The sequence below is a fragment of the Papio anubis genome, chromosome 10, assembly GCF_008728515.1.
Source record: "Papio anubis isolate 15944 chromosome 10, Panubis1.0, whole genome shotgun sequence".
Lineage (NCBI taxonomy): Eukaryota > Metazoa > Chordata > Mammalia > Primates > Cercopithecidae > Papio > Papio anubis.
In genome coordinates, this window is record NC_044985.1 from 85,339,983 (window position 1) to 85,365,158 (window position 25,176).

The following is a 25,176-nucleotide window of genomic DNA, read 5'->3' on the forward strand; positions in this document are numbered from 1 at the left end:
AGAAAGAAGGGAATAGATACCAGGGCCTACTTGAGGGTGGAGGGTGGAAGGAGGGTGAGTATCGAAAAACTACCTATTGGATACGATATATGCTACCTGGGTGATAAAATAATTTGTACACTAAGCTCCAGAAACATGAAATTTACCCATGTAACAAGCCTGCAGAAGTAACTCCTGAACCTAAAATAAAAGTTGGCAGGAAAAAAACAACAAAAATTAGTAGTTTCTATACACAATGAGCTAGCTAAAAAAGAAATCAAGAAGGCAATACCATTTACCATAGCTATACTAAAAATAAAATACTTAGGAATAAATTTAACCAAGGAGGTAAAAGACTTCTACAAGGAAAACTATGAAACACTGAGGAAAGAAGATGCAAGCAAATGGAAATATGGCCCATGTTCATGAATTGTAAGAATTAATATTTTTAAAACATCCATACTACCCAATGCAGTCTACAGATTCAATCCAATTCCCACTAAAACTCCAATGTCATTTTTCACAGAAATAGAAAAAATAATCCTAAAATCCATATGGAACCATAAAAGACCCCAAACAGCCAAGCAATCTCGAGCAAAAAGAACAAAGCTAGATGCATCAAATTCCCTGGTTTCAAATTATGTTATAAAGCTATTGTAATCAAAACAGCATGGCACTGGCACAAAGACACATAAACCAATGGAACAGGCAGACAGCCCAGTAATATACCCAAGTATTTAGTATTTATAATTAGTTGATATTTGACAAAAATGCCAAAAACACAATAGGGAAAAAACAGACTCTTTAATAAATGGTGTTGAGAAAAATACATATGGCTCAGAAGATGAAACTGGACACTTATCTCACACCATACACAAAAATCATCTCAAAATGTATAAAAGACTTAAATGTAAGATGTGGAAATGGGGAATTGTAAAGTTAATCGAAGAAAACATAAGGGAAAATCTCCACAATACTGGTCTATGCAATGATTTATTGGATAGGACTCCAAAAATGCAGGCATCAAAAGCAAAAATAGACAAATGGAGTTGCATCAAATCAAAAGTTTCTGTACAGAAAAGGAAACAATGAACAGAGTGAAGAGACAAAACATGAACTGGAAGAAAATATCTGCAAACCATACAGCTGACAAGGGGCGAATATTCAAAATATATAAGGTACACAAACAACTCAAAAGCAAGAAAACAAATAACCTAATTTTAAAATGAGCAAGCGATCTGAACAGACATTGCTCAAAGGAAGACATATGAAAGGCCAATAGATAGATTAAAAATACTCAATATCTCTGATCATCAGAGAAATGCAAATTTAAACTACAATATGATATCATTTCACGCCTGTTACAAGAGCTATTATCAAAAAGAAGAATGATAAGCGCTGGCAAGGATATGGAGAAAAGGGAACCCCTGTACACTATTTGTGGGAATATAAATTAGTACAGCCATTTTAGAAAGTAGTATGGAGGTTCCCAGTAAAACTAAAAATAGAATTACCATATGGTACAGCAATACTACTTCTGGGTGTATCTCCAAAGGATTTGAAATTGGTGTATCAAAGAGATATCTGCATCCCCATGTTTACTGTTGTGCTATTATAATATCCAAGATATGAAAGCAACTTAAGTGTCTATCAGCAGATCAATGGATAAAGAAATGTGTACACAGTGGAATACTACACAGCCTTAAAAAAGAAGAAAATTCTGTCATTCGTGATAATATGGATAAAACTGGAAGACATCATGCAAAATGAAATAAGTCAGACACAGAAAGACAAATACTGCATTATCTCACTTATGTGTGAAATCTTAAAAAGTTGATCTCATAGAAACAGAGAAGGTGGGTACCAGAGGCTGGGTGAATGGGAAGAAAAGAGGTGAGAAAAAGAAAGATATTGTTCAAAGAGGTATGAAGTTTCACTTAGAATGCAGAAATAAGTTCTAGTAATCTATTCCACTGCATGGTGATCACAGTTAATAATAATGTATATTTCCAAGTTGCTAAAATACATTTTTAATGTTCTCACTACAAAAAAAATGATAAATTGGTGAGGAAATAGATATGTTAATTATATTGATCAACTCTATAATATATACGTAGATTATAAGATCACATTGTATCTAATGAATATACACAATTATTTGTCAATTAAATTTTTCATGAAAAAATAAAATTAAAAATTAAAAATAAAATTAAAAAGGCTGTGGATAAAATAATTGCAAGGTGCATTTCACGTGCATAGTTTTGGTTGATTCAAAGTACAGAATTAGCAAGGACAACGTTTTGGGGAGATTATGGCATATTTCCCAACAGTACCATCAATCATTAGTAAGGGATTCAAATTTAATGAATGGAATTCATGGCTTAAAGAGGGCAGTTATATAAAATGGATGAACAGGAGATATGAGGTTAATGATGTCACATATTTCACTCTCTGCCTTCCTTAACCCTAATCCTCTGCAGACCCTACAGGCTTTTAAACTCAAAGACTCATACATTATTAGAGCTCTTACCACTTGCCCTTTGTGGAAATAATCTTGCAGCCTTATGCCTGACACTTAGTGTGTCAGAGCTAGATGGTTCATTCACCTTAAGAGTATTAAAATGATTGCATTTCCTATGACTATGTGATTGACTTAACTACATACAGTGAGGCCTAGGAGTTATAATATAATATATTCAGAGTTTCCACAGCAAATGCCTCAAGACCCTGCAGTATTTTTAACTAAACTAATTCAACAGATGTTTACTACTGCCTAACATGGACTCATCACTATTAGTGGTGAGTTCTAAGTAGTAAGAGCTCTAATTATGTATGAGTCTAATTATGTATGTATTACATTTAAAATACTCATTATTATTACTAGATAGTAAGATACAGTGGTAAATAAGACTAAATCTCAGTACTATCTGTAATTTAAAGTCAAATGGGAGTAACAGACAATAAATGAGTAAAGAAACATAATATGATACCAGGAAATGATATATGAAGAAAGAATACTAGGAATGGAGGAGGGTGGATGGGTAGATAATTACTTTACATAGAGTGGTCAGAGGAGCCCCCCAACCCGCCCTCCATTAAGGAGGGAACATCTGAGCAGAGTCCTAAATGGTGTGAATGAATGAACCCTGAGAAGATCTGTGGGGGAGAGCATTCCCGACGGAGAAAAATATTAGAAAGACCTTGAGGCTGGAATAAGTTTGGTTTGTTCAAGGAATAGTAAGAAGACTAATGTGGTTGAAGCAGAGTGAACAAAGGGAAACATGCTAACACATGAGGACAGAAATATTAAGTGGGGGCATTGTAGATGATGGTGAGAAGTTTGGACTTTATTCCAGGCATGAAAACATGCCATTGAAGAATACTGATCAGAGGAGTGACATGATTTAGATTACATCTTTACAAGATCGGTCTTGCTGCTATTAGAAGAACAAACTAGACAGAGGCAAAATTGGAAGCAGGAAAACTCAGCTTTTATAGCAGACAGGAGAGATGAAAGTAGCTTGGTCTAAGTCAAGGTGATAGCAATGACAGTGGTGGATTTCAGATATATTTTGAATACAGAATTAACAAGACTTGATGGTGGACTGGATATAAGAGATGAGAGAAACCACAATATCAAGGTTGACTCCTACGGTATTGGTCTTAATAGTTTAGAGGTGCCATTTATAAGAATATAAACTCCACAAGAACATTTATTTTTGTATTTTTTGAATATAAGCTCCACAGGAACATTTATTTTTGTCTTTTATGTTCAACAACACATTTCATTGACCTAGAAATAATGCCTGGAATGTTTATATGCTGAAAAGATTAAATGAATAGGGAACATTAAGAGGAGAGAATCTAAATTAGTGGAGGTGAAATTAAGAATTCAGTCTTCGCCATGTTAAGTTTGACATTTCTATAAGATATCTAAGTGAAGTAAGTTTTTACATATACACTCCGGGAGTTCATGGAAGAGCCCCAAGATGTGGGAGTTATTCATTTACAAATTATATTTAAAGTTACAGGGCTGAATGAATAACCTAGAAAGGTTAGAGAAAAAGTAAAATACAAGGACTGGGTGTGAGACAATCTTACATTTAGAAATTGGAAGAGGAGACCTCCCCAGCAAAGAGTAGCCAATGAAGAAGGAAGAAAACTAGGCGAATGTAATATTACAAAAGGCCAGTGAAAAATATCAGTTTCAAGACAAAAAAGGTGGAACTATTTTTTCAAATGTGGCTAAGTAGTCACAGAGATGAGGACTGAGAACTGATAACCACATCTGGTAATATAGAAGTCACTGGGGACTCAGTTGTGGGTTCATAGGAATGTGTTTCAGGGTTAAAATGACAAGGGTATGGCTGTAAGATCTGTTAACACCTCAAAAAGATTTAAGGTGGTGACTCATAGGCCTACTCAGCTAGGCAAAAATTATTTTAAGAATCTTAAGTAGCAACTTAGGCCTTCTTTGCCAGACAAGGGCACTTCTAAATTTCTTAAGGACATTTTGCCACAGCACCCTGACTCTCAGCCCAAGGAAATAGGGGCCTGACTTGAAGATATTTAGAAGGGTAACATTTGACTAATTTAGATCTTAATTTGATACACAGGAAGCCCACAAAATCTTTAAGAGAATAATAGCATCTTGGACTGAAAGGAACAGGGGTAGTTTAGAAAGAAAAGACGCATATGTGAAATTTCAGTCTTCAATGAAAGCAAAAATGAAAAGACACATTTGAACTTTCAACTTCCCACACACAGAACATGGGCTACAACTACAAACAAAAGTATTTCTTATGGAAAAAGGATTATTCAAAGGGTAAGGCTAAAACGTGAGGGCAAGGCCAAGAACTTCAGAATTACTATGGTCAACTGATTGATGTATGCCTCATGTTTTCCCTCCCTCTACCTTTATAACGGAAGTGTCTGTTCCAATTTTCCTGTTGTTGGCTTGTCATTGTATGTAGGGGACAGATAACTGGTCTCTTCAATTCATAGATTTTAAGTTTGAGAGGAGTCATACCTAAGGAGCCTCACCCACATGAACCTTAGTTAGATAATAAAATTTTGTAGTTCAAGCCTGAGCTTGATACAGTAATAGCATGACATTGAGGATCTTGGGAGTGAAGTGAGTATATTTTGCATGTAGGAGGAATATGACTTACTTGGAACTTAGTTAATCTCCAAATATGGTCCCTGATGTACAACTCCTCCCAAGATTCATGCCCTTCTGTAGTCCCCTCCCATACTGAATCAGGACTGAGCATGGGACTTGCTGTAATCGACAGAAGGTAGTGAGGGTGACCCTGTGCTCATCCCAAGCCTATGTCTTAAGAGGACCTGAAGTTTCTGTTTTTGCATTTTGGAAGCCTTGAGCTGCCACATAAAAAGCTTAGCAGCCTTGTTAGACAGATTATATAGAAAGACCACAAGAAGAAGCCCCATGGAGAGAGAGAAGGATAATTCCCAAGATTACATGGAAAGAAAGATCTATATATTATCTATCTATCTATCTAATCTGAGGTGTGTGTATATATATATACACACACACATATATACACACACACATATACACACACACATATATATGTGAGACAGAAAGAAGGAAACAGACACATCAAACCAGATGTTCTTGCATCCCAGCTGAGCCCAGCCTTAACAGCTATTCAAGGTGTCAGACATGTAAGTGAGTGGTCATGAGTGTTCCAAATCAATCAAGCTCCTAGATAACTGTAAGTCCATCTAACATCCAACATTAAGTGGAGCAGAAGGACTGCCCAACAAGCAAGTCAACCCCCCAGTATCTTGAGAGATAATAAAATGTTTTTTTCAATCCACTTGGTTTTGGAGTGGTTTGTTATACAGCAATAAATAACTTACTTATCAAGTGAAAATTGAATATTTTGGAAGTCAGATTGAATGTAATACATAAATTAAAAGGTAAACTACAAACTATGTGCCTATACAAGTGGTTAATACCTTAAAATCAAAAGAGCTCATTATAAAACCTAAACAAAAGCCCCAAGTCTTCAAAAGAAAAAAATGGACAAAGGACATGATCTGTCTACTCATAGCAGGGAAAACCAAAATGACTAATGAGCAAGAAAAAGTGTTAATCATTATTTAAAAGACCATTAATACTCAAATACTGTTGGTAAGAATGTAAAGTGGTACAGTCTTTCTGGAGAGCAATTTGTTAGCATGCCATTTCTGTAAATACATTAGGAGATAATCACAGATCCACAGATCCAAATAAATAAGCAAAAGAATGTTAATTTCAAACGTAATTCCAGCAATATGAAAACTGTTTAAAAACTTATGGAATATTAATATTTGAGGACATTCTACATCTTGCAAATTTTTAAGAAAATTCAGGTGGCATGCATGTAAAGTCAAAAAATAAAAATTATATGTCTATTTTGATTCAAGCTTTTAAAATTCATAAAAGATATATGTATATATGCATAAGAAAGACTAAAAGAAAATAAAATTGTTAAATGTAGCAGTAGAATTATAACTGCTTTTATTTTCTCTTTTACATTTCTCTCCATTTTCTAAATTTTCTGTGACTGTGCATTGCTTTCAGAACATTTAGAAAAAACAAGAATGTTATTTTTAAGTTGTATTAATTAAGCTATTGACATAGGTAATTGAGAATAATTCCCAGTTAAAATTATACCTTTTGAAATTTGGGAAAGAATTTAGAAATGACCCTAGTCTGATCTACCATTCAAATAATGAGAGAAATAGATCTAGAGACTTAGATGCCCAAGCTAGTATTCAGAAGCATAATCTTACTTAGAACTCAAATTCTTTATCTTCTGACCTATGTATCTTTTTATATCATTTGATGAACTACCTGTAATAGTGATTCCAATAAGATATAAAGATGTAAGTAGAATGTTGTCATTTTGAGAAAGTCTAGAATTTGATGTACCTTTAAATTCACACTCTTATTCTCATCTTAAACTATAAAATTATTTGTAATAAGGAGAACATATGCTATTTCCTATAATATAATAGTTGTATTAAGAATTTCCACTGAAATAACTTCCCAGGCTTTTAAATTTCCTTTGAATTTACATTTTGTTATTGTTGTTACACTTTCAGCTGAATTACCAACCCATGAGATTAATTTGTATTACTGGCATCTCAAATCACTTTGCTTTTCTTGAAAGTTTTTTATCCATATTTCTTGATTGATATAAGTAAAGTAGGAATATTTAATATACTTAGACACATTTCCACTTGGAGACATTTGAAGGCATTTTCAATTTATTTGTATTTAATTTTTTTAAATAGATTATTTTGTGTCCCTAGTCTTACACTTCTAATATAAGGGCAGACACCTTGAGCTCAAGGCCTTCTTTTGGGTCTTGGCTTTGAAAGCTACCTTTTAATTTTTAATCTGGTGGAAACTAAGCCTGTGTTCTTCCTTTCAGCTAAGTTAAGACTGTTATTTTGCCAGCTAATTTCTGTTGGAGATGAAACTAAGTTCCTTCTCCTTGGATTTATACAGATACTCCTGAAATTTACCTCTGATAGAGTTGAGTCTGCTTTTAAAATGCTTGGATAGTTATCTTTTAATTTTACTTCTGATGGAAAAAACACATTTTTCATTTTTCTGTCTGGCATACTTTCTGATTGACGTTCACCTAAAGGTGGTACTCTGCCTGCTTTTATTATTTCCTGGTTAGAAATAGTGCACAATGAGTGCACTTCTGTGGGTGAAGGTGTTGATTCATCACTTTTAGAAGTATCAGCAGTTGAATTATCTTGGTCCAATTGGTTCAAAGTTGGTATAGTCAGGCCTTTCTCAGAATCATTATCCAGTAACTAGAAAATACAGCAATAAAACAAACTACCAATTAATCATTATTGACTGGAAAAGTTTACAAATTAAGAAACTGACTCAAAATCAATTGTACTCTTATCCTTTATCATAACAAATTACCATTATTATTTATAAATTTTAAATTCCTTAATAAACATGTGAAATTCTTTACTTGCCTGAAACCATGGACTGTAGAATACTATCCATAAATATGATAAAGCAGTGGTTCTCATATATCCAAATCTATAAATCAGCAACATCTCAAAATAAAAAATCTGAGGGTCTGACATTCTACTATTATTATACTGCCACCAATATATCATGAAACAAAGGAAATTTTAATAGCAAAACGCACAAGGAATGATATCATAAATCACAACTATATAAGAAAATAAAGAGAATATTAATAGCACCACAGTACAAAGAACAATATTGTAAAATAAAGGATGGCCTGTTAAACTAAATAAATTTAGCTTTATGAAAAATTCTCTATATTATCTTCTTTTACTCTCCTTGAACTGGGGAAAATAGCAATACATAATGACTCTTCAATTGGCATTTGGGAGCCACTGACCCAGAAATGGAAATCATTAAATCCTATTTGTCAAGCAGTAAGTGAACATTTTACTCTTCATTGGTTTACATGGGGATTCACTGCTTTATGGAATGAATACCTTACGTAAATTTAGCTGAAAAGCAAGTTATATTATGTAAACTCTATGTTTTGTTTGTTTCTATTATAAACTATAGAATATTTTCTGTGCAAAGTTTACAATATGATAAAAGATTTTGGTAAGAAAGAGTAAAAACTGCAGTTAGGTCTATGGCATTTATTTCCAAGATCTTACGTAGAACTTCATGCTTTTTTCTTGTTTCTCCTTCATCTCTTCCTCAACACATTTTGTCCCCATCTTCATATTTTTAAATGTTACTATTTTATGCAGAAGGCTCTTTCAAGAGTGTAACTATACAGATATTGCCATAATAGAAACCGTAAAACAACTGAGTAACTTCTCAGATACCTTTCTCTACCTATAAATATTTCTCCATTTATAAATATTTTATCCCTTTATAAAATAATGACTATTAAAAGTTCTCTTCCAATTTCCCTTACCTCATTTGGAGTAGTTTCAGCTTCCTCATTTACAAGAGGGATATCTGCTTAAAAATTAATGGGGGTATTTTATTTTACGTAAAAAAAATAAACATATGTATGCACATTGATAAAATACTATTACATTTTTTTCTCACTAAAAACAAAGAGCAACTTAAATCAAAGCATCTATCCAAACATAAACACTACTTACTATAAACAAGCTGATGAATCTCTGGGAAGATGGGGGAGTGGTAAATGATAACATTTCAGATGCGTAAATACAAGACACAAACACAGGTACATGCTATATTTTTTTTTTAAGTTGAGAGGAAATAAATTCCAGATGATAAGTGATGGGACCAGGATCGGAAGAAGAGACTAGAATAAGGGTGTATGAAATTAGGCAAAATAGGACCATTCAAAGAAGGCTGGTTGAAATACTTGTAAAATTTTCCTAGAAATATAAGGAATACATATTTAGCATGTAAAAAGGGAAAACCTAAAAGGGACAAAAAGAAAATAAATAACTGAGGCAGAATTCTAGCAAAAAAATTTGCTATGGTCACGACTACATGACTTTGTTCAGCTCTTTTTTTTTTCTTTTAATTGTGGTAAGAACAAGTCACATGAGACCTATCCTCTTAACAAATTTTCTAGTGTGAAGCACAATAATGTTAACTATCAGCACAATGTTGTAAAGCAGATCTCTAGAACTTCATCATCTTGCAAAACTTAAACTTTATATTTGTTGAAAAGCAATTCCCTATTTGCCCCTCCCCCTAGCCTCAGGCAACCAGCATTCTACTCTGACTATTTCATATACCTCACATACGTGGCATCATGCAATATTTGTCTTTCTGTGACTGGCTTATTTCACTTAGTATAATGTCCTCAAGGTCCATCCACGTTGTCACATATGGCAGGATTTCCTTCTTTTTAAATGCTGAATGATATCCCATTGTATGTACACAGGCATATCTCTTTTTATTGCACTTCTCAGATACTGTGTTTTGTACAAATTGAAGGTCTGCGGCAACCTTGCATTGAGCAAGACTATTGGTGCCATGTTTCCAAAAGTATGTGTTCACTTTGTGTCTCTGCATCACATTTTGGTAATCCTCAAAATATTTCAAACTTTTTCATTATTATAATATCTTTTATGGTACTCTATGACCAGTGATCTTTGATGTTACTATTGTAATTGTTGAGGGGCACCACAAACCACACCCATCTAAGATAGCAAACTTTTTTTAAAAAATTTAACTTTTAAATTCAATTGTACATGTGCAGGTTTGTTACATAGGTAAACTTTTGTCATGGGGGTTTGTTGTACAGATTATTTCATTACCAGGTATTAAGCCTAGTATCCATTAGTTATTTTTCCTGATCCTCTGCCTCCTCCTACCCTCCACTCTCTGATAGGCCCCAGTGTGTGTTGTTCCCCTCTATGTGTCCATGTGCTCTCATCATTTAGCTCCTACTTATAAGTGAGACCATGTGGTATTTAGTTTTCTGTTCCTGCATTTGTTTGCTAAGGATAATGGTCTCCAGTTCCATCTATGCTCCTGGAAAGGACATGATCTCATTCTTTTTATGGCTGCATAGTATTCTATGGTGTATATGTACTACATTTTCTTTATCCAGTCTACCATTGATGGGCATTTAGCTTGATTCCATATCTTTGCTATTGTGAATGGTACTGCAATGAACATACCCGGGCATGTATCCTTATAAAAGAATGATTTAGATTCCTTTGGGTATATACCCAGTAATGAGATTGCTGGGTCAAATGGCATTTCTGTCTTTAGGTCTTTGAGGAATCACCACACTGTCTTCCACAGTAGTTGAACTAATTTACACTCCCACCAACAGTGTATAAGCATTCCTTTTTGTCTGCAACCTTGCTGGCATCTGTTATTTTTTGACTTTTTAATAATAGCTATTCTGACTGGTGTGAGATGGTATCTCATTATGGTTTTGATTAGCATTTCTCTAATGATCAGTGATGTTGAGCATTTTTTCATATACCTGTTGGCCACATGTGTGTCTTCTTTTGAAAAGTGTTCATGTCCTTTGCCCACTGTTTAACGAGGTGTTTTTTTTTTGTTTTTTTTTGTTTTTTTTTTTGTAAATTTGTTTAAGTTCCTTATAAATGCTGGATATTAGACTTTTGTAAGATGGCAAACTTAATTTATAAATGTTGTGTGTGTTCTAACTATGCCACTGACCGGCTGTTCCCCCATCTTTCTTCCTCTCCTTGGCCTCTCTATTCCCTGAGACACAACAATATTGAAACTAGGCCATTAATAACCCCAAAATGAATCTGAGTGTTCAAGTGAAAGAAGATTTGCACATCCCTCACTTTAAATCAAAAGCTAGAAATGATTAAGCTTACTGAGGAAGGCATGTTGAAAGCTGAGACAGGCCAAAAGCTAGGCCTCTTGCACCAAACAGCCCAGCTGTGAATGCAAAGGAAAAAATTCTTGAAGGAAACTAGAAGTGCTATTCCATACACAAATGATAAGAAAGCAAAACAGCTTATTGCAGATATGGAGAAAATTTTAATGGTCCGGATAGAAGATTAAACCAGCCACAAACAGTCCCTTAAGCCAAAGCCTAATCCAAAGAAAGCCCCTAACTCTCTTCAATCCAATGCAAGCTGAGAGAGGTGAGGTGGCTGCAGAAGAAAACCTTGAAGATAGCAAAGGTTGGTTCATGAGGTTTAAGGAAAGACAGTATCTTTGTAACACAAAAGTGCAAGGTAAAGCAGCCAAGTGCTGATGTAGAAGCTGCAGCGAGTTACCCAGAAGATCTAGCTAAGATAACTGATGAAAGTGGCTACACTAAATAGGTTTTTATTGTAGATGAAATAGCCTTATGCTGGAAGAAGATGTCATCTAGGACTTTCATAGCTAGAGAGGAGAACTCAATGCCTGACTTCAATGCTTCAAAGGATAGGCCAACTCTCTTGTTAGAGGCTATTGCAGCTGCTGACTTTAAATTGAAGCCAATGCTCATTTACCATTCTAAAAATCCTAGGGCCCTTAACATTTATGTCAAGTCTACTCTGCCTGTGCTCTATAAATGGAACAACAAAGCATGGATGACCGCGGATCTGTTTGCAGCATGGTTTACTGAATATTTTAAGCTCGCTGTTGAGACTTACTATTCAGAAAAAAGATACCTTTCAAAATATTACTGCTCAGTGACAATGCAACTGGTCATCCAAGAGCTCTGATGGAAATGTCTGAGGACATTACTGTTGTTTTCATGCCTGCTAACACAGATCCATTCTGCAGCTCACAGATCAAGGAGTAATTTCAACTTCCAAGTCCTCTTATTTCAGAAATACATTTTATAAGGCTTTAGCTGCCCTACATAATTCCTCTGAGGGATCTTGGCAAAGTAAATAGAAAACCTTCTGCAAAGGATTCACCATTCTAGATGCCATTAAGAGCATTTGTGCTTCAGGAGAGGAGCTCAAAATATCAACAGGAATTTGGAAGAAGTTGATTACGACCCTCATGGATGACTTTAAGATGTTCAGTGAAACTTCAGTAGAGAAAGCAACTGCATATGTGATGAAAATAGCAAGAGAGCTATAATTAGAAGTGAAGCCTGAAGATGTGAGTAAATTGCTACAATCTCATTATAAAACTTGAATGGATGAGGAATTGCTTCTTATGGATGAGCAAAGAAAGTAGTTTCTTGAGATGGAATCTACTGCCGAAGATGCTGTGAACACTGCTAAAATGACAACAAAGGATTTAGAATTCTATATAAACTTAGTTGACAAAGCAGCAGCAGGGTTTAAGAGGACTGACCCCAATTTTGAAAGAAGTTCTACTGTGGGTAAAATGCTATCGAACAGCATCGCATACTACAGAGAAATCCTTAATGAAAGGAAGAGCCAACTGATGCGGCAAAATTCATTGTTGTCTTATTTTTTAAAATTGCCACAGCCACCCCAACCTTCAGCAACTACCACCTTGATCAGTCCCAGCCATTAAGATCAAGGCAAGACCCTCCAGCAGCAAAAATATTGCAACTCACTGAAGGCTCAGATGATCATATATAAAAATATATATATAATTTACAAGAAAACCCAAACAACCTCATATATGTGTATATATATGTGTATATATATGTGTGTGTGTGTGTGTATATATATGTGTGTGTGTATATATATATATGAGATGGAGTCTCATCTCACTGTGTTGCCCAGGCTAGATGCAGTGGCGTGATCTCAGCTGACTGCAACCTCCACCTCCCAGGTTCAAGAGATTCTCATGTCTCAGCAGCCTCCTAAGTAGCTGGGACGACAGGTGTGAGCCACCACGCCTGGCTAATTTTTGTATTTTTAGTAGAGATAGGGTCTCTACTAAATGTTGGCCAGGCTGGTCTTGAACTCCTGACCTCAGGTGATCTGCCCACCTCGGTCTCCCAAAGTGCTGGGATTACAAGCTTGAGCCACAGCACCTGGCCTCTCTCTATTTTTTGAGATAGGGTCTTGCTCTGCCACCCAGGCTGAAGTGTAGTGGCATGATCCTACCTGATGCACCCCACCCTTGAAGTCTTGGGTTCAAGCAATCCTCCTGCCTTGGCCTCCCAGAGTACTGGTATTATATGCATGAGCCACTGTGCCCAGCCAGCAATTAAGTATTTTTAAATTAAGTCATGTACATTGATTTTTTATATAATGCTATTGCACACTTTATTTAATACACAATAGTATAGTGTAAATATAATGTTTATATGCCCTAGGAAACAAAAAAAAAAAAATCATATGACTTGCTTTATTGTGGTGGTCTAGAACTGAACCTGCAATGTCTCTGAATTATGTGTGTATACCACATTTTCTTTATCCATTCATCTATGACATTTAGGTTGTTTCTACATCTTGACTATAGTAAGTAACATGGCAATAAACATAGGAGTGCAAATACTGCTTTGAGATACTGATTTCAATTCTTTTGGATAGACACCCAGAAGTGAAATGGCAGGATCATATGATTTATCTATTTGTCATTTTTTTGAGTAACCTCCACGCTGTTTTCAAAAGCAGTTCCATCATTTTACATTCCCCCAACAGTGTACTAGGGTTCGAATTTCTTCACATCCTTGCCAACACTTGTTGACTTCTTGACTTTTCAGTAATAGCCATCCTAACAGGTGTCGTATCTCATTATGATTTTGATTTGTATTTCCCTGATGATTAATGATGACGAGCACCTTTTCGTACACCCATTGGACATTTGTAATGTCTTCTTTGGATAAATATGTATTCAAGTGCTCAGTCCACTTTTTAAAAATTTTTTTGCTATTGAGTTGAAAAAGTTCCTTATATGTTTTGGAATACTAGCCCTTTATCAAATATATGGTTCGCAAATATATTCCCTCATTCTGTAGGTTTCTTCTTCACTCTGTTGTTTCCTTTACTGTGTAGAAGCTTTTTAATTTGATATAGCCCCACTGTCTGTTTTTGCTTTTGTTGCCTGTGCCTTTGGTGTCTTATCCAATAAATTATTGCCAACACCAATGTCAATGAGATTTTCCCCTATGTTTTCTTCTAGGAATTTTACAGTTTCCAGTCTTACATTTAAGTCATTAATCCATTTAGAGCTGATTTTTGTTTATGGTGTTAAGCAAAAGTCTAATTTCAATTCTTTTGCATTTGAATATCCAGTTTTCCCAACACCATTTGCTGAAAAGACTATTCTTTCCTTATTGTGTATTCTTGGCACACTTCTCAAAGATCAGTTCATCACATTTACATGGGTTTATTTCTAGGCTCCCTCTTCTATTCTGTTGGTCTATATGTCTATCTTTATGCCACTCCATGCTATTTTAATTACTATATTTTTGTAATATATTTTGAAATCAGAATGTGTGATACCTCCAGCCTTGTTCTTCTTTCTCAAGATTATTTTGACTATCCAGAGTCTTCTGTGGTTCCATATAAATTTTGGGATTGCTTTTTCTACTTCTGTTAAAAACACCATTAGAATTTTGATACAGATTGCACTGAATCTGTAGACTGCTTTGGGTAGTATGAACATTTTCACAGTATTAAATCTTCAAACTCAAGAAAACAGGATATCTTTCCCTTTATTTTCTTTTTCATTATCAATGTTTTTTAGTTTTCAGTGTGCAAGGTCTTTCACCTCCTTTGAAAAGTTTATTCCTAATTATTTTATTCTTTCTGACGCTATTGTAAACTGGAATTATTTTCTTGATTTCTTTTTTGGGCAGTTCATTGTTAGTGTATAGAAACACAACTGATTTTTCTGTGTTGGTTTTATCTCCTGCAACTTTACTGAATTCATTTATTGGTTCTAACAGGTCTTTTTGTATGGAGTCTACAGAATTTTCTGTATGTAAGATCCTGCCATCTGCAAAGATAATTTTACTTCTTCCTTTCTGATTTGGATACTTTCTATTTTTTTTTCTTGCCTGATTGCTCTGACTAGGATTTCTAGTACTATGTTTAACAGAAGGGGCAGAATGAACATCCTCGAGCTGTTTCTGATCTTAGAGGAAAAGTGTTCAGTTTTTCACTGTTGAGTATGGTATTTGCTACAGGCTTTTCATTTATAGCCTTTCTTATTAATATATTCAGCTATTTATTACTATATCTAGTTTTTTGAAGGTGTTTATCCTAAAAGGCTGTTGAAGTTTGTCAAATACTTTTTCACATCTGTTGAAATAATCATGTGGTTTTTAATCCTACATGCGGTCGATGTAGTGTATCACATTAATTGATTTCTGTATGATGAAACATCCTTGCATCCTGGAGTTAAATTCCATTTGCTCCTTTTAATATGCTGTTGAATTCAGTCTGTCAGTATTTTGTTGAGTAGTTTTGAATCTATATTTATTGAGAATAAAAGACGACACACGAGAAGCAAAGAGAAAGGAACCAAAGCATATCAATACAAAAACATCAATGAAACACAAGGAAAGATGGCATGACAGAAAAAGATAGGCAAAAGTATTACAAGACAGACAGAAACAATGTAAAAAATGGCAATAGTAAGTCCTTAATAATTCAATAATTCTTTAAATGTAAATGAATTAAACTCCCCAGTTGAAAGACACAGAGTAGCAGAATAGACATAAAAACAAGACCCAAGTGTATTTTATGTAGAGGAGACTCACTTTGGGTTTAAGGACACACACAGGCTGAAAGTGAAGGAATGCAAAAAGATATTCCATGAAACTGGAAGCCAAAAAAGAGCAGGAGTGGCCATATTCACATAAAAAATAGACTTCAAGTCAAAAACTGTAAAAAGATGCAAAAATGGCATTATATGATGATAAAGGATCAATACATCAAGAGGATATAACCATTGTAAATATATATGCAACCAATCTTTGAGTAAGTGGAAAAAAAAGTAAAAGAAAAAAAGATAGCTACCACTAGTGATTGAAAAAGTTACCCTCCATTCTTCCAGTGATATTGAAGAGAGGAACTATGATTATCCTATATCTAAAACTTGAATGTTTCAGGTAAAGAGTTAGCTAAAGAGGTAGTATCTCTGCTAGGCTGGTAGATTCCTAGAAGTTAGGAAATGAATCTTTCAAAAGCCTGATATAGCCAGAGAATTAGAAGTGGAGAGGAAAGAGACGATTAATGTGTGACAAAAGTCTTAAAACAATAAGTCATTATTCCATTCCATGCCTGCAGAATCCAAGACTTTACATTATATTATTACGTATTTTAAAGTGTAGTACTATACTTTAACTTGCTTTCTTAGTGAATTTAAGAGATTTTTAAAAGACTGCATCAACAGTCCATTTATTAAATCTCTTACTGATACTTTACGATAAATTCTCAAATGTAACGCTAATCTAATTTCCTCTCCTTCTTCCTCTGCCACACTTTTTCACACACACACACACACACACACACACTCCTCTGCATAAACACACTCCTCTACATAAAAGAGACCAATAGCTCTATTGTTCACAATCTCTAATAAAAATGCCTTTTCACAGGTCATAGTTAATATTTTAACTTTTTTCTCATTCTTAAAAAAATAAAAGAGCATTGGCCAAGCGTGGTGGCTTATGCATGTAATCCCAGCACTTTGGGAATTCAAGGCAGGAAGATTGCTTGAGCTCAGGAGTTTGAGACCAGTCTGGACAATACGGCAAAATCCTTTCTCTACAAAAAAAAATACAAAAATTAGCTAGGCATAGTGGCATGTGCCTGTAGTGTCAGCTACTTGGGAGGCTAAGGTGGGAAGACTGGTTGAACCCGGGAGATTAAGGCTGCAGTGAGCTGTGGTTGTGCGACTGTACTCCAGGCTGAGTGGCAGAACTAGACCCTGTCTCAGATGATAATAACAATAATAATAATAATAATATTTAAAAATAAAATAAAGCAGCATTAAAACTTCTTCTTTTTTTTTTTTTTTTTTTGAGATGGAATCTCACTCTGTTGCCCAGGCTGGAGTGCCGTGACGAGATCTCGGCTTACTGCAACCTCCGCCCTCCGAGTTCAAGTGATTCCCCTGCCTCAGCCTCCCAAGCAGTTGGGATTACAGGCGCCTGCCACCACGCCTGGCTAATTTTTTGTATTTTCAGTAGAGACAGGGTTTCACCATCTTGGCCAGGCTGGTCTTGAACTCCTGACCTCATGATCCACCTGCCTCAGCCTCCCAAAGTGCTGGGATTACAGGCGTGAGCCACTATGCTGGGCCTTAAAACTTTTTAATATTCTTAATAGGGTCTAACACTTTTCTTTAAAATTATCACACCTACCATATGCCGAAACTACAGTGAAATGCATATTTGTTTCCTAACAAAAAAGAAATCTACTTAAAGCATATTACTAATTGTCTTTGTGATATAATCACTTTGATTTCAATTATCTTAATTTAAAAAAATCAAATTAGTTTCTTACCTACTCCTGCAACATTTTCAAGCTTCTCTTCAGATTGATTGCTTTTCGGGTTTTCAGATGCCTCATCCACATTAGTTTCCTAGAAGCAAAAAAAAAAAAAAAAAAGAAAAGAAAAAAAGAAAATATATTGGGGAAAATATTTGAAGAACTAAAACATTTTCCTCTGCCTTCATAACCACTTTTAATACAATACACCTTCCTCCACACCCAAATTTACAGAAGACGAGAAGGAGATGGGTTTGTGAGAAAAGCAATTCAAACAGCAGTATTTTAAGGAGCCGCATACTCTGACTAGGAGTTGATGTTCCAAAGAAAGGGTATCCAAGAATGGATGGAGTATTTGAATGATGGGTGTAGGAGATAAATACTACAAGATAAATTACATAATATTGTAACTTCAGGGGGTATGAGAAGATACCCCCAGGAAACAGATTACTTTTTTTATTAGAATACATTTTGGCCTATAACTTAAAAATGATGTGTCTCTTTACAAAATTCCAAGGAGAATTATAAGCTAAAGTGATCAGTGGGCACTTAAAAAATATTAAAAATGATCTTATTAAAAATGATCTTTTAATAAGAACCCTAAGTTCTTAGTCCCTTTAATAAAAAGTCCTCCAAAGTGTCTCCAAAATATGAATAGTGTATTGGTAAATACTAATCAGTTTATCCAAAAGCAGCACAACTCTGCCCATTTATCACAGAGGCATTAAAAAACATGAAAATATCAATATGTTATAACTACCATTTTAGACTGTGATCATAGTCAATGTTTTATCCATCCATTGAGAGAGCTATGAATCCTTTATTTCCAAGTCAACATGTATAGGTTAAAGTGTATTTCTAAATATTAAACCTTACTCACATTTCTGATAAGGGTTTAATGTCCAGAAAATACCAAGAACTCTTACAACTTAACAATAAAAAGAAAAATAACTCAATTTTAAAACTGGCAAAGGATTTGAATAAATTTTATCTGAGGAAGATATACAAATGTCCAGTAAACACACGAAAAGATGTTCACATCATTAGTCATTAGAGAAATGCAAATCAAACCCACAATGAGATACCACTTCAAACCCACTAGGATGGATATAATAATAATTTTTAAAAGTTAAAAAGGGTAGATGAAGATTTTGATCCTTCATACATTGCTGGTTGGAATGTACGATGATGCAGCTGCAGTGGAAAACAGTTTGGAAGCTCCTCGTAAATCTAAACAGGGCATAATTACACAATCCTGCTTCCACTCCTTTATATATACCCAAGAGAATTGAAAACATTTGTTCACACATAAACTTGCACATAAATGTTCATAGCAGCATTATTCATAATAGCTTTTAAATAGAAACAACCTAAATGCCTATCAGCTGATGAATGCATAAACAAAATGTGGTATATCCAAATAATGGAATGTTATCTGGAGAGAGAAAAAAATGAAGTACTGGTACATGCTACAACAGGGGTGAAACTTAAAAATATGGCAGGCAAAAGAGGCAAATCACAAAGGACAACATATTGTATGATTCTATTTATATGAAATATCTAGAATAGGCTAAAGCTATAGAGTTAGAAAGTTGACTAATTGCTGCCTAGGGCTAGTGGAGGGGGTGGAAAAATTGGGAGGTGTTGGCTAAAGGGTATGGGGTTGCTTTTGCAGGTGATAAAAATGTTCTAAAATTCACTGTGGTGATGGATACACAACTCAGTGAATATACTAAAGGTCACTGAGTTCTATAAATGGGTCATTTGTATGGTATATGAATTATATCCTTATAAATTATCAATAACTATTAAACCTTACAAATTATCAATAAATATTCATTGAATGGCACATTATCAAAACAGGTAAGTACCTGAACCATGGAAAGTATTTTATTATATCAAGGACAAAAAAATTGATCATCATTTTTAATGATCATAATCCCATTCTTAATAAAAAGCATTAAAAGCTATATATAGGAGAATGTATTATGTCAATTACCTTAGAATCCTTATGTTCCAATTTTGGCATTAGAATGCTTTCTAAATAGTTAGCTTTGTCTATCCATGTATTCAGATTTCTATATTCTTTTTTCATCTTTTCCAGCCTAAAGAAATCAATTATGAATGAAAAAAGCAAGTGACAGAAGAATATATATGGTATGATTCACAGAAGAATACATGCAATGTGATCCATTTATAAAATGTTCTAAAAGAGACAAACCAACAATATATTGTCTAGGGATACAGTCAAAGGAAAGGGAATGATTACAACAAAAATCAAGGTACTAGTTACCTGGAGACAGGAAAGGAGAGGGATGTAATCTCAGAAGGGTACACAAAACATATTTCTGATATTACTGGTGGTGTATTTATTAACCTGAATCATAAATATGTACACAATGGGCTTATTATCATTATTTAGGCTATATATACATGTTATAGAAATTATTCAATATATATTACTCTTAGTATTTAAACCACAAGTCTTAGTCAGTTTGAGCTGCTATAACAGAATACAATAGACTGGGTGACTTAAACAGACTTTTTAAAAATATACTTTAAGTTCTAGGGTACTTGTGCACAACGTGCAGGTTTGATACACAGGTATACATGTGTGACGTTGGTTTGCTGCACCCATCAACCCATCATTTACATTAGGTATTTCTCCTAATGCTATCCCTCCCCCAAACAATAGACATTTATTTCTCACAGTTCTAGAGGTCAGGAAGTCCAAGATCAAGGTGCTGGCAGATCCAGTGTCTGGTGAGAGTAGTCTTCCTTGTTTGCAGATGGCCTTCTTATATCCTCACATGGTGGAAAGAGATGGATCTTGTGTCTCTTTCTCTTTTTATAAGGGCATTAATCCCATCATTATAACAGTCCTACCCTCATGACCTAATCTAACCCTAATTATCTTCCAAAGGCAATGCTTCCAAATAACATCACACTGGGGATTAGGATTTTAACATATGAATTTGAGGGGACATACATTCAGTCCATAACACTATATATATTTTATATATATATAATTATTCAATACATATACAATATCTTCCACAATAAAGCAAGTGAAAAAAAGGATATATCTTCTAATCTAAGAAACTTCAAAAAGCTTGAATAACTTAAAGATATAATTAACAAGGATTAAATGGAAGACAGAGAATGTTTCCCAATTCATTTCATGAGGACATAATGGCCTTGACAATAAAACCTGACAAAGACATTATGAAAAAGAAAAATTACAGTCTAATCTCATTCATGAATATAGATGTGAACATTATAAATAAAATATAGTTTTAGTACAAAAATCTGGTAGTGTGCAGAGACAATTTGAGAATAGCAATTGAAACTGGGAGGGTTTTTCTCATTTCGGGATTCATGGTAAGATCTAAAGGGCCCGGAGCAGCCTAACCACTATGAACGCTCAAAACTGACCAGCCAAGTATCTCTTCCGGGACAGGACCCCAGGAAATCTTAAAAAGCATTCCATTATACTACACACACACACACACACACACACACACACACACCCCAAATGAAAACATCAGAGGTGTGAATCTGTGAAGCTAGAAGAGTTTTCTAAGCCAATTCTCCTGCAAAAAATTCAGACAAATTAATTTCACATAAAATAGACCAACACACTTTAACAAAGATTAAAACCTGCAATGGATTGCAATGGATTGCAGCCTATCAAATGTTTAAATCTATGAGTTCAAAATAATATTTTAAATATTTTTTTTCAGAAACTAAAGTGTAAGACCTTACACTTCTGGTCCACTATAGGTCACTGCCCTAATGTATATACAACATGAAACACCATTTCATCAATAGGCTCATTTATTTAATTAATAACAGTAATATTAATAATTTTCATAATCTGAGAAGGCTACACTTCAAAATGGGAAGTCTCAGTAGTGGAACTTTCATCTAAAAATCTCGAATGATTTCATGGCCACCCATAACCATATTATACAATCAAAAAGCCCACGTACATAGAAGCTAAAAATAAGACAGCAAGGAGTCAAACCCCCTATAACTAGTTTCAGGCTAGCCTCATAACCATTATGACTTTTTCAACAAGCAAGATACTAGTAAAAATGTTACATAACTTTGTCAAAGTTAATTTACAAGTTAAAATTCTTTATATCATTGTGGTATACCTATTCCAGTCAGGCTTTCAAGATGCAGCATCATCTATTATAGAAGAACTACACTTACACAATCACACTGTAATAACCATTTTCTTAATTAGCTCTTTAGTCCTTTATGTTATTTCACTAACACTAACAACTAAACTAACCCACACAAAATAGATGCTTAAGAAGTAGAAACAGTATTAATTATCTTACTCACTATTATTTTAATCCTAATTACTTTACTGTCTTTATGAATCCTATACATGATAAGTAAAATGAGTATCTCTTCTCTAACTTGAAAAACCATAGACTACCAATGATATTTAGGTATAAATATACAGACTACGAAGACCTGAAGTTTGATTCTTATATAATCCCTACAACAGACCTTAAACCAGGAGATCTATGACCACTAGAAGTTGATAATTTGAGTAGCCCTACTTATGGACATATCAATTTTCATATTCATCTCATTCAAAGAGGTATTATATCCATAAGCTGTTCCATCATTAGGCCTAAAAACAGATTAAATTCCAGGGCCAGAGAAACCATGCTGCAGGCTGCCCCTGACAGGCATATCCCCAGGCTGGGCAAGCAGCCAAGAGCCCATGTTCAGGACCTGAGAAACAGCTCCTCAGGCTACCTCCAGTGGCCATGCCCCTGAGCAGCTTTGCACCTGAATACCAGACCTGTGAAACGGCCCTGTGGGCAACTCCCAGCAAAAACATCACCAGGCCAGCAAAGCAGCTGTGCACCCACATCTCAGGCCCAAGAAATATCCCTAAAGGCTGCCCCTAGCAGACAGGATTCCAGGCCAGCTGAAGAGCTGTGTGCCCACATCTGAGGCCTAAGAAACAGCCCCACAAGTTGCTCTGGGCAGGAATATTCCTAGGCCAGACAAGCCACTGCATGCCACCCATTTAAGAAACAGCCCAGTGAGACCATCCCTAACAAAGTCACACCACCATCTCTATAGACTCTCTCAGCCTAGGCTACTGAGAAACTTGCAAATACCACTACTATAGATTATAGCTGAAAAACTATATGAAGACTAAACTACTGGATCCACCTAGAACTGGGCCAATGTGCCCCACCAATCTGATATCCCAAGATGTCATACAATATTCATACAAATATTTCCCTGGGAAATCTACAACATACAATTGAAAGAGGTGACTTTTCCATCAGATACACAGAAATCAATGTAGGGACACACGAATTAGGAAAAAGCAAGGAAACGTCACCTTCAATAAAAACAATAATTCTCCACTAACAGACCCCGATCATAAGGAAATACATGAAATGTCAGAAAAAAATTCAAAATAATGATCTTAAGGAAACTCAGATATAAGAGAATACAGATAGACAATTAAATCAGGAAAACAATTCATGATTTAAATGAGAATTTCAACAAATATACAGATATAAAAAGAACCAAACGGATATCCTAGAGCTGAAGAATTCGATGACTGGAATAAAATGTAAAATTGTGGACCATGTACAGTGGCTCACACCTGTAATCCCAGCACTTCGGGAGGCCAAAGTGAGTAGATCACTTGAGATCAGGAGTTCAAGACCACATTGGCCAATAAGGTGAAACCCTGTCTCTACTAAAAATACAAAAATTAGGCTTGGTGGCTCACATCTCACGTCTGTAATTCCAGCTACTCAGAGGCTGAGGCATGAGAACTGCTTGAACCCAGGAGGTGGAGATTGTAGTGAGCCGAGATAGTGCCACTACACTCGAGTCTGGGCAACAGAGCAAGAAAAAGAAAAGGAAAAAAATAATGAAATGTACAATTGAGATCAGACCACAGAGAAGAAATAATTTCTTAACTTAAAGGCAGGTCTATTGAAATAATACAGGCAGATGAAAAAGAATAGAGTGAAGAAAGGCTACAGGACTTACAGGACACGGTTAAAGAAACAAATTATCACATTATGGGAGTTCCAGAAGAAGAGAAGCTCCTATAATCACGAGAAACTGAATTCTTCAAACAACCTGAACAAACTTGGAAGAGAACCCCTCTAAATAAGAATGCGCTGGCCAACACCTGTATTTCAGCCTTGTGAAATATCTCTCTCTTTTTTTTTTTTTTTTTTTGAGATGGAGTCTTGCTCTGTCACCCAGGCTGGAGTACAGTGACGTGATCTCAGCTCACTGCAACCTCCGCCTCCCAGGTTCCAACGATTCTCCTGCCTCAGGCTCCTGAGTAGCTGGGATTACAGGTGCCCGCCACCACGCCTGGCTAATTTTTGAATTTTTAGTAGAGACAGGTTTTCACCATGTTGGCCAGGTTGGTCTCAAACACCTGACCTCATGATCGGCCTGCCTTGGCCTCCCAAAGTGCTGGAATTAGAGGCATGACACACCACGCCCGGTCAGCCTCGTGAATTCAGTTACACTCTGCCCAGACTTCTGACTTACTGTGAGAAAATAAATAGATACTATTTTAAACAACTAAGTTTGTGACAATTTGTTATGCAGCAATAAAGAGAGAATACACCTAATGATCATTAGTAAACAAATGAAAATTGCAGTATATTCACCAAATGGAATGCCATGAAACAGCATAGATGAGTCTTAGAAACATAACAGTGGGTGATGTAAGCAAAATCAAATAATGTATTATTTAAGCATCCTACATATATGATTTTTTTAAAAAACTTAATTTTCAAAAGGCAAACAATAAAAACTCATTGAAGTAGTTAACTTCTGGGAAATAGGCAGGAGGACGAAATAGGAGAGAAGCCCATAAGTAGATACAAATTATCCATAATGTTTTAGATTTTAGGTTAGGTTGAGTACTGGTTGGTATCATTATATTATTTTATACATAATTTACATTAGTATTATGGATTATTATTTTGGATCAAATATTATATTTAAAAGATAATATAGGCTGGGCACAGTGACTCACGCCTGTAATCCCAGTACTTTGGGGGGTCGAGGCGGGTGGATCATTTGAGGTCAGAAGTTCGAGGCCAGCCTGACCAACATGATGAAACCTCATCTCTACTAAAAGTACAAAAAAATTAGCCGGGCTTGGTGGCACACACCTGTAGTCCCAGCTACTCAGGAGGCTGAGGCAGGAGAATTTCTTGAACTCAGGAGGCAAAGGTTGCAGTGAGCCAAGATCACGCCACTGCACTCCAGCCTGGGTGACAGAGTGAGACTCCATCTCAAAAAAAGGAAGAAAGGAAGGAAGGAAGGAAGGAAGGAAGGAAGGAA

The 25,176-nt window shown here is 35.3% G+C and overlaps 1 protein-coding gene and 1 long non-coding RNA gene across 10 annotated transcripts in view; one reads left to right on the forward strand and one right to left on the reverse strand.

Moving 5' to 3' along the window:
- LOC116269184 overlaps window positions 1–19,967 on the forward strand; it is a 90,817-nt gene extending 70,850 nt beyond the window's left edge. The window contains exon 3 of the long non-coding RNA XR_004176619.1: window positions 19,913–19,967. This is a non-coding gene — a long non-coding RNA (uncharacterized LOC116269184). The remainder of the gene's footprint in view (window positions 1–19,912) is intronic.
- C2CD6 (C2 calcium dependent domain containing 6) overlaps window positions 1–25,176 on the reverse strand; it is a 176,813-nt gene that overhangs the window by 95,187 nt on the left and 56,450 nt on the right. For 4 of the 9 annotated variants that reach the window (XM_017946785.3, XM_017946787.1, XM_017946786.1 and 1 more), the window contains 4 exons: window positions 19,808–19,913; window positions 17,824–17,902; window positions 8,934–8,980; window positions 7,522–7,821 (listed from right to left, as the gene is read on the reverse strand). In XM_017946785.3, the coding sequence (XP_017802274.1) occupies window positions 7,522–7,821; window positions 8,934–8,980; window positions 17,824–17,902; window positions 19,808–19,913 (532 nt within the window). Of the gene's footprint in view, window positions 1–7,238; window positions 7,822–8,933; window positions 8,981–17,823; window positions 17,903–19,807; window positions 19,914–25,176 lie in introns of those variants that run through there. The other 5 variants (XM_017946789.2, XM_031651449.1, XM_017946790.1 and 2 more) reach the window with 3 other exon arrangements.